At 46.7% G+C, this 12,651-nt stretch overlaps 1 protein-coding gene across 1 annotated transcript in view; it reads right to left on the reverse strand.

Annotated features, from left to right (window-relative positions):
- Positions 1-3,578: 3,578 nt before the first annotated feature.
- The window catches only part of GMPR (guanosine monophosphate reductase), a 40,541-nt gene continuing 31,468 nt past the window's right edge, over positions 3,579-12,651 (reverse strand). Inside the window, exon 9 of the mRNA XM_042840039.1 lies at positions 3,579-7,854. Coding sequence (XP_042695973.1) covers positions 7,674-7,854 — 181 coding nt within the window. The 3' untranslated portion in view covers positions 3,579-7,673. The remainder of the gene's footprint in view (positions 7,855-12,651) is intronic.

The raw sequence follows: 12,651 nt of genomic DNA on the forward strand, positions 1-12,651 counted from the left end.
GAAGCCCGAATTGGCGTTGCTGTTGACCTGCTTCACAGTTTTGTATGTCGCTGTTGGGATTTTTCCCCCGACGAACCCGACGTCGGGACGGGGACGCTCCTCTGACTCCTTCAGGTCCCTCGTCCCGCTGCCGCGTTCTTCGGCCGCTGTTTGTCATTTTCTCAGCGCTGGGGAAGTGACATCACTGCTCTCGTTTCCCTCAATCAAGGAACATTTAGAAATTTTTCACACCTTTTACTCAGGGATGGGGCTGGCATATGTGTGGTACACTGATGTGACCAGAAGCAGCACTTTTACTGCTCTGGAGTAGGGACGTACAACGTCACCGACGAGTTTGGATTTCCCGCATCTCATGACTTTGACTTTGTAGATATCGCAATACAAAAGCAGCAGGCTCAGCGCGAACTGTCGCTGTTGGTTATCATGAAAATTCACTCCGTGCAGAGATTTGTTTCACTTTAAGCGTGTTGCCAATATTAAAACGGAAACGGCGAAATTCGCTTCAGGCTTGATACTGCTAAAAACAAAAGCGAGGAGAGCGGATCCTCTCCGTTTTAAACACTAATAGTGTTACTTCAGAGAGGGGCTCTCGGCGCAGCGCCTGGGCCCTGGCCCTGCTGGCACTCGGACACACACTGACGGAGAGGTCAGCCCAGGGGCTCCATGCGGTGAAATGGGACATGCACTCGGACAGCTGGTTTACTTCTCTTCCCTCCCCGTCACCGCAGGTACCAGCAGAGCCTATCAGTGCTCTCTGGCCGGTGCTGATGTGAGAGCAGAGGGGTGAACATCTCCAGAGTGCAGTCAGCCATTTCCTTTCCTGGTTTACCCGCCTGGCCCCTCCGAAGTCCCGAAAATAAACAGAAAAATGAGGATGGGTCAGTGCAGATCTGCATACGTGTACCCACAGCCAGACAGAAGCGTTGGTTTGCACGTGAATCAATCCGTGTGAATTCCATAAGCCTACACGTCCATGTGTTTTCCTGTCCCAAGGACAGTTTGGTGTTTGTGTCAATAGGGAAATTCCAAACGAGTTGCACATCTCTACTCCAGAGTACAATTTCTTTTACATAGACGACCTCGCTTCAGATGTGTTACCTTTACTGATAGGATCTTTTCTTGTAGCACTATATCTTGTGGGAATATTTTTTGATGTAAACCTAATTTGAGAAGCTTATTAAAAATAGAAACTTTTTTTGAAGCACTCACATTGAGGAGTACAGGTAATGTTTTAAAAATTGCACAAAAGAAAAATGAATGTTGGAATGATTCATTCAGTGTTTGAAAAAGAGATGGCTCTGTTTGAACAGTGAGTTTCATACCTTGTTTGTAAAAAAAAAAAAAAAAAAGTTTTTAAATACAAAAGCAGAGAAAGGTTGAAAGTTACGTGTTTTTTGTATATAGAAATTGTCATGTCTAGATGATCTGATTTGTATTGGCTTTGGCCAGGAAGAATTATTACTTAAAAGGCTCTTAAAGAACAACTGTGCTTAATTTTCTGTTCGTACTACATGGGTCCCGTTTCTGGGGAGCGGAGTCGTGCTTCACACTGTTTATTCCTGTGCTGAAAACAAACCTTGGAGCAGCAGTTCTCGAGTGCGGCTGCCGGGCACTTCGGAGAGTGGCTCTGCTGTGGGATTTGGCTCGCGGTCCCTCCTGCCTGCACCGAGGGACAGGGCTGGTTTGGGGGAGGCCTGGCGATGCCCTCGGGGATCCCGCCCGAAGCCTCTCGCTCCCGTTTTTTCCTCTCTCTGGGATGCTGTTCCACTTCTTTTCAGCACTTCCTGTTCCAGACGAAACCCAAAGAGTATAATCCTGAGCAAGAAGTGTTTATAACAAGGGATCCTAGCCCAGTACCAGCAGCAGGGCTGTGCCCAAGGCCACGTGGCCTTCGGGCCCCTTCCACTGCCCCCTCTCCCCGCTGCCGGGAGCAGACACACCAGACAGGTTTCCAGTGATGATCTCGGTTGCTTAAGAGACCGGTGTTTGTTTTCCAGAAGCCCAAAGGAGAGAATCCTGGAGCCATTTTTGAGGAGAGGGTCTCTTTCTAGTCCAAAGATTGAGCTGGGCAGCTGGCGGCCGGCGGTGGGGCGACGTCCCAGAGCGCTCCCATCCCCTGCAAGGTGGTGACCGCTGTGCCCAGGTGTCCCCGAACCAGGAGGAACGGCCCCAGTTGCGTTACAATGAAGTGCATTCAGCCAATAGGTAGTATTTATACAATAACAGTCTCTAAGGTTTCTGTAGTTTTGTTTTTTTTTTCTTGTCGTTATCTGAAAGGACTCAAGTCTTCCACTGAGGATTTTACGGAGGCTTCACCAAGGTTGTTTTTTTTTTCGTTTGCTTCTGTTTCGAGCGGTCAAAGCCCCTGCACCCTTCCCCTCGCCCATGCAGTAGGCATGCATTGGAAGCGCTGTGTGCAGCAGGCGTTAAGTCACGCGTTGAGCTGTCATTGCTGTACTGCTGGATTGCTGACGTGCAAAAACCCCAGGGCCGGACCCACGGCCTCGCGATGTCAGCCGAGGCGGGGATCCCCCGGGGCTTTGCTGTAAGAGCCGAGGACCCATTGCTCTGCCTACAAAAGCGGTCTGCAGAACTGTCTGAGCCGGCGGGTGGGTCTGGGAGCTGAGTGTGAGCATGGGCTGGGGGCGGCTGCAGGTGGCTACATTGGCATCTCTGCCTGGCCATTGGGCCGGCCTCTTCGCAAAGTTACTAATCTGTTAGGGCGTACATACAACCTCTCACGACAGTCAGCTAATGTTGAAACTCACTAATGTTATCTATTTGCTCTTTTTTTTTTTTTTTTTGAATAATATATTAACTTGTTGAACACTGTTCTTTTTGCAGTGTTAAAAAGAGGGGGGTGGGGGCAGGGTTACAGGCAGGGGTTTCCCAACCTTTTTCAGTTCGGGTGAGCTACTGAAAACCGTTTTGTACTAGCTATGTCACCGTGCTGGCAGCCGGGGGGCTGGGGCCGGCTGCAAAGGCGCTCGGCCAGGGGCCTTGCCGGGTGAGGGTCTGCCATTCTTCAGCATTTCTGAGGTCCTTTGTTTTTGTTCGTTTGGTTTTTTTCTTCTCATTTGGTATTACTCATGAGGGTTGTTGCAAATCACACTTCCAGCGTAGTTCCTAGCGTAGGCCCAGTAAAAGGGACATCGCAGCTTTGTGGTGGGGAGAAATCGAGCTGACATGGCCAGTACAAAGGAGAAATAGGGAGGGAATAACGTTTTGCACCTTATTGAAAAGAGGAGAAGATTTTAAGTGCATACAGACATAGTTAAGAGCTTTTATTGTGACAGGAGAACTTTTTTCCATATGCGTGCATACTCTCTGTAATTCCAGTGTAAAATATTGTACTTGCACTAGCTTTTTTAAAACAAATATTAAAAAAAAAATGGAAGAATTCATATTCTATTTTCTAATGGTGGTGTGTCTATTTGTAGGATACACTCGCGTCTGTTTATTGAATTTTATGGTCCCTTTCTTTGATGGTGCTTGCAGGTTTTCTAGGTAGAAATTATTTCATTATTATAATAAAACAATGTTTGATTCAAAATTTGAACAAAATTGTTTTAAATAAATTGTCTGTATACCAGTACAAGTTTATTGTTTCAGTATACTCGTACTAATAAAATAACAGTGCCAATTGCAAACGCGTGCTTCGTCTTTATGAGCAGCAGCTGAATGTGGCATCGCACTCCTCTGAAAGCCCTCTGCCCCGTTTCCTCTCCTCCCACCAGGAATGCACCGCGCACGGCATAAAACCTTCTCAGACTTTTGGAGTGAAGCTCTTTATTGCGTAACAAAACTTGCCACAACAGTTTCCAGAGGCGATACTTGACTGTGCCCCTGGCGCTGCAGGCATCGCGGGCACAGGCTGGCTGCAGGGAGGGCAGATGTGCCATCAGCATCTCAGCAGTGCGGCGTGGGCCGGGGAAATGGCTAAGGCCGAGCAACTCTGCGTGGCTGATCACATAGAAGCTTTTTACAGCTGCTGCAGGCAACACCAAAGAGTTCTAGACTATTTATTTACGTGTGAGAACTTCAACAACAGTACACAAGGAGTCAGTGCTAGAGAGGGCACCTGAAAGACCCCAAATGAAGCAAAGGGAGTGCTTGGTTCAGAAAAGGCTTTGACTCTCAAAGTGACCAGGTCTGAAAAATCCCATCCCAGCACACTGAGGTCTGGCTAATTGCTGCCCTGGTTCTTGCTCTCCCCCAGTCCCTTCTCCCTGGCAACTGACTGGCAGAAAGGAAGATGCAGTCACACTTGCATGAGAAACGCTCCTCCAAAAGTAAGCAGAGGCTCCTCCTGCCCAACTCCTCACACTTGCAGGGTCCCCCACGTCCTACATTCCCTGAGGAGAGAAGAAAGATGCACCGAAGAGCATGGCCCAAGAGGGAGCCAAGTGCCTACTGTGTGCACGCACTCATTTCTTTCAGAAACAAAAGCCCACGTGGCTTGCTCTGCATCTGGCAGAATACTGCCAGCCTTGTCTGAATAGTGTAACGTGGCCTTTTTCATCTCTGTTTACAAATTTTGGTGTACCCAATTCAATCACTGTGGAGCCAGTGGAGCCACACCTCAACACTGCTCTTGTGTGCTCAGCTTAGCAATTCTCTGGCTGGGGAAAGCAGGTGTGACTTGGCCTACAGTGCAGCTCATCTCCCATGTTCCTCTAGTGGGGAGACAGCATGGGGCTGAGGTGGCAGGGTTAAAGAAGACCAGGTCAAGCAGAATCACCCAACAGTAAGCACTTAAAAATGGTACAGATGTTCCACAGAAGGGCAACAAGTAACAGAAAACCAGGTAAAATGTGCAGGTGAGGTAGATCTGCAAATGGCACATGGCATTTTGTGGTCTCGACCTGGACCATCCCACCAGGCACAGCACACCCCAGTTCCTTGCCAAAGTGGCTGTGGGTTTGTGCAGGGCACAGTACCTGGGGCTGCGAGAATACAAGGGCAAATGAGGAGGCACAGGGCTGGGTGCTAAATGAGGGCTCCACCTTGCCTTCGTTCCATATGCAGGGTGGGCTGATTTGGGGGAGCACAGCCTCTGAACAAAAGTAATATGTACTTCTGGGGGAGATACAGCCATGCCACAGGTTCAGCTTTTCTGCAGCTGATCCTCCCTCCTGCTCTCTCTGGAGACAGGAGAAAATGAACAGGAACTGCTTCTCAAAATGATGGCAACAGCTGCTATTCAGAAAACCAAATACCTTAAGTCCATGCTTTACCAGTCATCACTTATACTGTCAGTGTTACTGGAGAACTGGGAACACCTCTTAATACCAATCTACTCTCACCTTTTCCTATTGGCACTGGTCAGAGAAAGGTGCATGTGGCTGTGCTAAGCACACAGCCTGCCCAGGGAGCAGCCCCCCATTACCCCAGCACTGGTCCTTTGGAAAAAGAAACTGTTTGACAGAGATGTCACGAAGCTGCTCTGTTCAGTGCTCTGATCTTTTTAGAAAAATGTTTACAAATATATATCCTTTGTGTCTATGTATTTCTCCACTTTCATTTAGAAATGTAGCTAAAAAAAAGTAGAAAAGCAATAGTGAGTGTCGGCATGAGACCAGCACACTGCTGCATGTCCCACGTATGAAGGCACGAGTGCAGAGACACATCTGTGGGCAGGCCTGCAACGTGACAGCCTGACGTGGTCTAATCCTGCTCCTCACAGGGGTGTTCATTTGCCTTTACACCCTACACTTCACATCATGTACATAAAGGAATGGTGACCTCCTACAGTTGTACTGATGCACAGAGAGTAACGCTGCCTGTACTCCAGGCTTAGTGAGGGTAAGAACAGGATTTGTGATAAAGAAATTGGGCATCTTCTAAACAGGATGCAGTCAGGCTTGAGGGAGCAGAGATCAAACCCTTTACCACAGGGTCTGCATCTCTTCTACATTCAGATTCCTGTACGAGATCCTGCAGGAAAGATGGTTCTCAAACTCAGCATGGGTGTAACCTGTGCTCACACGAAGGCCCTTATTCGTCTCCAAAATAAATGAAAGGGTCATATCACAATTAAGAGTTAGTCCTACGTGTTTAATGGAAGACGTTTACAATAGGCCTTTTAGAAGATCTACTGAGCCTTTCCTAATGTGCACAACAGACTTAAAACTCACTGGGCATCAGTTTGTGGCCTAGATATGCTCTCACAATGGCCACTGGTACCGATACTCGTGCACGGCTTTTTGAGAAGTCCCTCAAATGAGCCAAATTCTGGAGATTCTCTTTGCTATTCCTCTTCCTACAGATCACTCATTTGCTTTTCAAAGGAAGCCTGCCTCTTTCCACAGATACCTGCAGGAGGGAAGAGTAAGGCTCTGAAGTACTGAGGTAACAACAGCTGCATTATGATCTCAGCAGCACTTCAAAGTAAGTGGCCAAGCATTATTAATTCATTGCTGTTCACTTTTACATCATTTATCGTAACGAGCTACTGTGGTATTCATGTGAATGCAATGTGTATTTCCAATGAAATTTCACTGTGATTTATCAATTAATTAGTGGGCCATAAAGTGTTATCCAGAGCCTTAAACATTCATTACTGCCTTTAGAACAAATGCTTTAATTCAGTCTTGGCCTACCAGTGTCCTGCAATCAGGCACCTCTGCTGAAAGCTCCTTTTTGCTTTTCACATTGTCAAGGATTGCAAAGGAGTGGTACCAAGTAGCTAAGAGTGAATTTGATTCCTCCATTGGACCTCGTTCACCTGGCCACAGGCAATGCACAGCACAACATTTTCACATCTCTGCTAAACGGACATGAATGCAGAAAACTTAAATGGGAGCAGGGAGGGCTGTGGAGAAACCTCCCCTCGGTGAGTTTACTGTTGCTGAGTTTCTATGTCTTAAAAATCTGATCACAGAGCACAGGGGAAAGCAGCAACCCACACAACACAATTACTGCATGCACGTAAAGCAGGCAAGCTCTGAGATGTTCTCTCCTGAATGATCTCCACAGAAAGGGGCAGGCAAGACAGCATGGGGTTGCTACACTCAGTGCCAGCTTCTCTGCAGAGGCTGGTCCATGGAGAGGTTTCAGTAAAAATGGCAGTAAAAATGGCCCTGTGAACAGAGAGTGAAAGAGATCTGGCATTTTTATCATCACAGCAAGAAGCCAACGGTAGCCAAGCCTCACCCACCTCTGACATCCTGCAGGCTGGCAGCCTTGCCACAAGCATCCAACATTCTGCCAGAGGAAAGGTGAAGACAATTTGATTTTTGATTTCTCCACTCAATTCCTTGTAGCTTTTTCTCTGGAGGGTGCACTGTCAGAAGCAGTGGTAGCTGACAGGTCAGTCTTAACAGAGGGAATATGCGTATGTGTGCAGGTGCAACAGCCATGTCTGTACAAGCCAATTCCTTGCTAACTGAGGTTTCAGCGACTATTTATCAGAGGAGAAAGAACAGACGAAGAAATGTTGATTAAAAAATAAATCAGGCACAGTAAAAGATGAGGCTATTGCATTTTGAACCAATGGCACTGTGTTAACAGTACAGCCTTCCCCTTCCAAATCCAAGCCACCAAAGGCTATGAGACTGCCATTCATAGAGAGAGGAGTTTGCCACTAACGCAATGTGGAGGAGAAATCAAAACAGACCAGCAACCTTTCCTGCTCTTCTCCTCCCATCTCTCTCCAGTCCCATCATCCTGGGCTATGAGAAGACCTGGCTGTGCTGCTGGGTGACCCGGATGAATGTTGTTCTCCTGCTCAGTTCCTTGAGTTTGGCAGCTCCCACGTAGGTGCAGGTGGAGCGCAGCCCTCCAAGGATGTCCAGGATGGTGAGTTCCACATCTCCTTTGTACGGTACCTCCACAGTTCTGCCCTCTGAAGCCCTGGAGAAGAGATTGGTTACTGCATTTATGGGTAGAGGCAAAACAGTGTGTTTACTGAAGCAACGTGTGGTACAGTTCACTGTTACTCCCTCAGCTTTATTGCTTGTTTGTCTGTTGTTCCTTGATGCTCTCAAGCACTGAAATGTTTCAACTCCAGTCACCAATACTATGAACCAGAAGAGGACACATCTTGAGTATGTTTCAATATCCCGTATCGGTCCTTACAGATCTGACCTCCCCTCCGCTCCATCATGCACTATCTCCAAGTGAAGCTTCCAGAATACTGAAAGACAAATTTGACCTTGGCAGTGTCAAGCTTTAAAGGAACAGCTAGGCTTAGGCCCCGTGTGAAAATGTGGGAGCTGAGTCTCAGCAGGTTCTGGGCAGCAGAACTCTGCAGGGCTCTCTCCCACGCCATTGATCAGACACAGAAATGTTCTGGCTGCCTCCTACTGGCCCGGTTCCCCAGGCCCAGCACAGATATAGCGGGAAACCTGTTACAGAAAGCTGCAGCACAGCTGACCCCAGAAGCAAAGAAGTGAGCTAGCACATCTCAGAGGCAGACAAAAAGGATAGCAAAAAACAAAAGCACTGTGAACGCTATCAAGTATGGGCACATGCCAACATAGGTTTGCACTGTCCCCAAGAGCACATCTGAAGATAAGAGATTCCAAGCAAATAACTTTCATCTCTTCCCCCTCAGCTTTCCCACGCACAGCAATTCCTCCTGCAGTGGAGTTCCCCCATCACAAGCTGATCTTTAGACCAAGCTTGTGCTGCACCAAACTGTCTGAGTTGGAGAAGGCAGCCTTGGGAAGGAGTCTAACGGCTGACAACAGCTGGCAAACTTTACTTTGGACTGAAATCCTTATCCTTGTGTTTCCTTCATCAGAAACAGCTGAGATTTCTGTATGTCATGCCGATAGAGGATTGACAGCTGAGGACTCAGCTTTAAATGCTTTTTGGATGGCACTTCAGTATTATTAGAGTTTGAAATGTGGAGGGGAAGAGGGGATTGCTGCTCTTCTCTCCTACAAGAGAGTTTGAAATGATGGCTAGGATCTGTCATTCTTGTAAATGTGGCTTTATTTACTTTTCCCTTAAACAAGTTGTCTTGGGGATAGTGCTTGAAAGAAAGGGCATGCCTGTTTGGAGGCTCCATTTGCAAATCATTAACAGCACCAGCAGCTATGTAGAGGTACTTGAGTGTGAGCTATATTTCATTCTGTTAGTTTAAATGTGAGGTCAAAGCCCTAGGGAGACAATAAAGCAGAAGTGTTAATATGCCATGTGAATAAGGAACCATGATTAATCTCCTTGCATCTGATGAGTAATTGACTCTTTCTTGCAAGAAACTCTCAAATAAACACTGTAATAAGTGGCCAGTGGAAAACGTATGTACTGCTGCTACCTAGCAGACTGCACTGGGGCTCAGTGGTGTGTTGGGACTCTGCTGCAGGAGTTGACCAGCTTTTATTTTTAGCCCTAGTGCCAGCAGCATGAGAAGGCTCAGCCCACAAAAGGACATAAAAGTGGCCTTGCTACAGTTTTGCAACTTGTTTTTTGACCATGCCTATGTCCTCCAGCCAGAGGCTTGAGCTTCAGCTCAGCCTCCTGGGAGTTTTCCATGAAACCACTGTGACTGCACGCTGGGGACTGGGGAAAACTGTGTGTATTTTATTTACTAGATCTTGCCATCTGAAAGAGCCCTACTGCTAGATGGGACAAAAAAATGCAGGTTTTCTGCACTCATACATGACAGCCCATTCAGTGCATGCATGAGTGCCAATGAATTGATGCAAGATTGTCCCCATCAGTTCAAGCATAAGCACCCAGTTAATTCAGGCATGGGTGTTGTGTGAAGCATTAGTTGCAGGGCTTGCTAAGCAGAGAGCTGTCTGGAAAATGAAGTACTTACAGGCAGCCTCAGTCACAGTGGTTAAACAGACCTGCAGTAACAGGAGCATTACTCTGAGGACTATGAGCACTTGGTGGTCCTTTTTTCAGAGCAAAATCACTGAGAGATGCCCATTCTGGCTTTGGAGATCAAACGATTATCGAAGTGGTGATTGCTAAAACCACAACCCAGAAGCTGCCATAGCTTGGCAGTGTTTCTAGTGCTCATTGGTATCAGCTGAAACACAGTCAGAATATCAAGAGGTAACCCAGAGAAGACACGTGTGAGATCAGCCCTAAGGAAAATGCTGAGAGTCCAATTTTATGCTCAGTCTTGAGGGAAAAAAAAGTGTCAAGAAGGGCTGAAAAGTCTCCCACTCTACATGTTGTGACTTCCATATGCTTCTGAAGAAAAAGGACTAGAAGATGGAATTGGGACAGAAATCTGTGGTCTTGAGGACAGTGCAAACCTATGCTCAGTAAATGTTATGCCTGTAGAGCAAGGGCCAAGAGACCTAAGCTCATTGGTGCATCATCTTACCACGATGCCCACAAGGCAGTATTGTGAATGTTGGACACTCCAAATACAGAGCTAGATGATGCTCTACAGCTATTGGTCTCATGACCCTACCAGTACCTTCAACACTGGTGTCAGTGTTAGCTTGTATGATCTTAATTGTTTGCTTCTATGCTAAAGCACAGTGAATAACTTGAATTGCTGTTACGTTCTTAGCAATTTGTTTTGAAGGAACAAGAACTCATGGGAAGCATTCAGATCGTAATGGTGTTAACACTGATAATCTGGCCATGGGCTTTGTAAAAGATATCTATTCAAACTGTTGTGGCTGAGTCACGTGTTTTGCAGCAGCAAACCATGACATTTGTAGTAAGTAGGTACTGAGATTGTTACATCAACCTCTAGTCTCATCCACAGGGATGAAGGGTGAAGCTTCTTGTTTGGGCTGTGTTACTGTTAACCCTAATCTCTAGTCTTGTTGGGGCAAGCTGTGGAGTTTATAACAGGCAACAGTTCAGACTGTGCTAACAAATCCTGCCACCTGGAGAGTGGCTGGAATTTTACTAAGTGTATGTCTATGTTGCTGCAATATTCACGCCTGGCCAGGGGTGTGAAGTCTGATGGATACAGAACCAAACCGACACCAACTCCTGTAACATGATTCCCAGGACAGAGTGATATTTTACAAAGTGCACTGTTACAGTATTAATTTCTGCTTTCTGGTGCTAACAGAGGAAGAGTGGAGTTTAAAACTGATGTACATTAAGATTGTGATGATGCTGAACGTGTTCATAATGGAGCTGGGGGAGCACACCACATCTCTGCTCAAGTGCCTTTAAGAAGAGCCAGCAGCCTCTAGAAGATGTGCCTGGATGCATCTGAGAAGATACACAGCTGGAGGTGCATCCTTGGAGGGAGGTGGACAGGCTTAGGTGTTGGCTTTATTACCCAAATCACTGATTAGAATTTTGTGTTTGTTGGCAATTAGTCAAACTAAGTAAAAGTTTCCCTAGTTGAGACTTTTTGTCTCATCATGGACTGCCCATGCACATGGATTGCGAGGTGTGCCACAGCACCTGGAACACTTGGCCGAGGGCTGCATAAGCATGTCAGCAGGAACTGCTGAGGGATCTGCAGCTCTGACACTTCTCTTGGAGCTATGACTGAAACAAACCATTTCTCCAAAAAAGAAAGGTGAAGAAGGAGCAATTGGGTCTCCCAGCAGCTGAGAATGGATGTGCCCAGATGCTTCTGGCAGACTCTGTGTCTCTTGCCACTGAACAGCAAACACAAAGGGAGAATAACTTCCTTTAGACATTCTGCATGGGTCTCATCTGTGGTACGTGCCCTCACTCCCAGTCAGCACAAGATTGCTGCAGGCATGGATGGATGAGCACCACAGATGGGGATCCTGGCAGGAAGGGTGTGATGGAGTGATGGTGTTCTGTCAGTCTGGCAAAACATGGACCACGGCAAAGGGGTCAGACTGCCCTGGCAGAAGGCAGCCTCCCAAGTGGAGCATTTAAGAGATGGCAGCAACTGGGGGGCAGGTCTTTCAGGCTGTCATTTGAGATACACATGGTAGCAGCCAAAAAGAAAGTAGCAGCCAGATGCTGATGCTATTCTGTGTCTGTGGCCCAAATTCCACCCCTACTTAGTTTAACTGCCAAAGCTAGCTCAGTAGCAGCTGTGAATTGCTGAGTGACCACAGCAGGGCTGCAGTGTTCACACAAGATCTTAGAAGGGTTAACAAAAGCAAATTGGCTCTAACTGAACAATACCCTGGTCTCCATCCTTACTTGCCTTATTTTCTCTCTCCCTAAAAAAAGAATCTTACTAGGTGTGCCTTTCAGAAATTCCCAGCTCTGATCCATGCCTTGTGAAAGGAGGTAAAAATGTAAAAATAAACCAATAACTAAATGGCTGACAGGTAATGAAACAAGGTCCAAAGATTTCACGCAAATTGAATGTGCCAAACCTGACACAGTCATTACAAAACAATTACACACATGACTTTATTCTCACTACAGCTACCTCACCTTACCCATCAATTTTAATTTCTCTGTTTACTGGAGGTTCAGGTTCTCCAGCCAGAATGTGTAATATTCAGAAGTTGAAGTTCAGTGACAAGCAGTCTGATTCTGCAGGGGGCTGTGCACGACGAGTTCTGCACTGCTTGAATAAAACATTGAGTGCTTAGGTTCTTCTGAAGACAAAACAACTTATTTGGGTCACTGATAGGGATTTACAGCTGGGCTTTTAAAACCTGCATAAAGAAGTCCCACTGACTTGATAGGTTTGAGGTATCCAGCATTTAAAATGCTGAGTTAGAACCCTTTTGCTTCAAGTTTGCCATGACCTAAACTAGTAAGCAATTCAACTTC

The sequence above is a fragment of the Centrocercus urophasianus genome, unplaced genomic scaffold, assembly GCF_019232065.1.
Source record: "Centrocercus urophasianus isolate 14NV4802_14NV808 unplaced genomic scaffold, USGS_Curo_1.0 seq_11, whole genome shotgun sequence".
Taxonomy (NCBI): domain Eukaryota; kingdom Metazoa; phylum Chordata; class Aves; order Galliformes; family Phasianidae; genus Centrocercus; species Centrocercus urophasianus.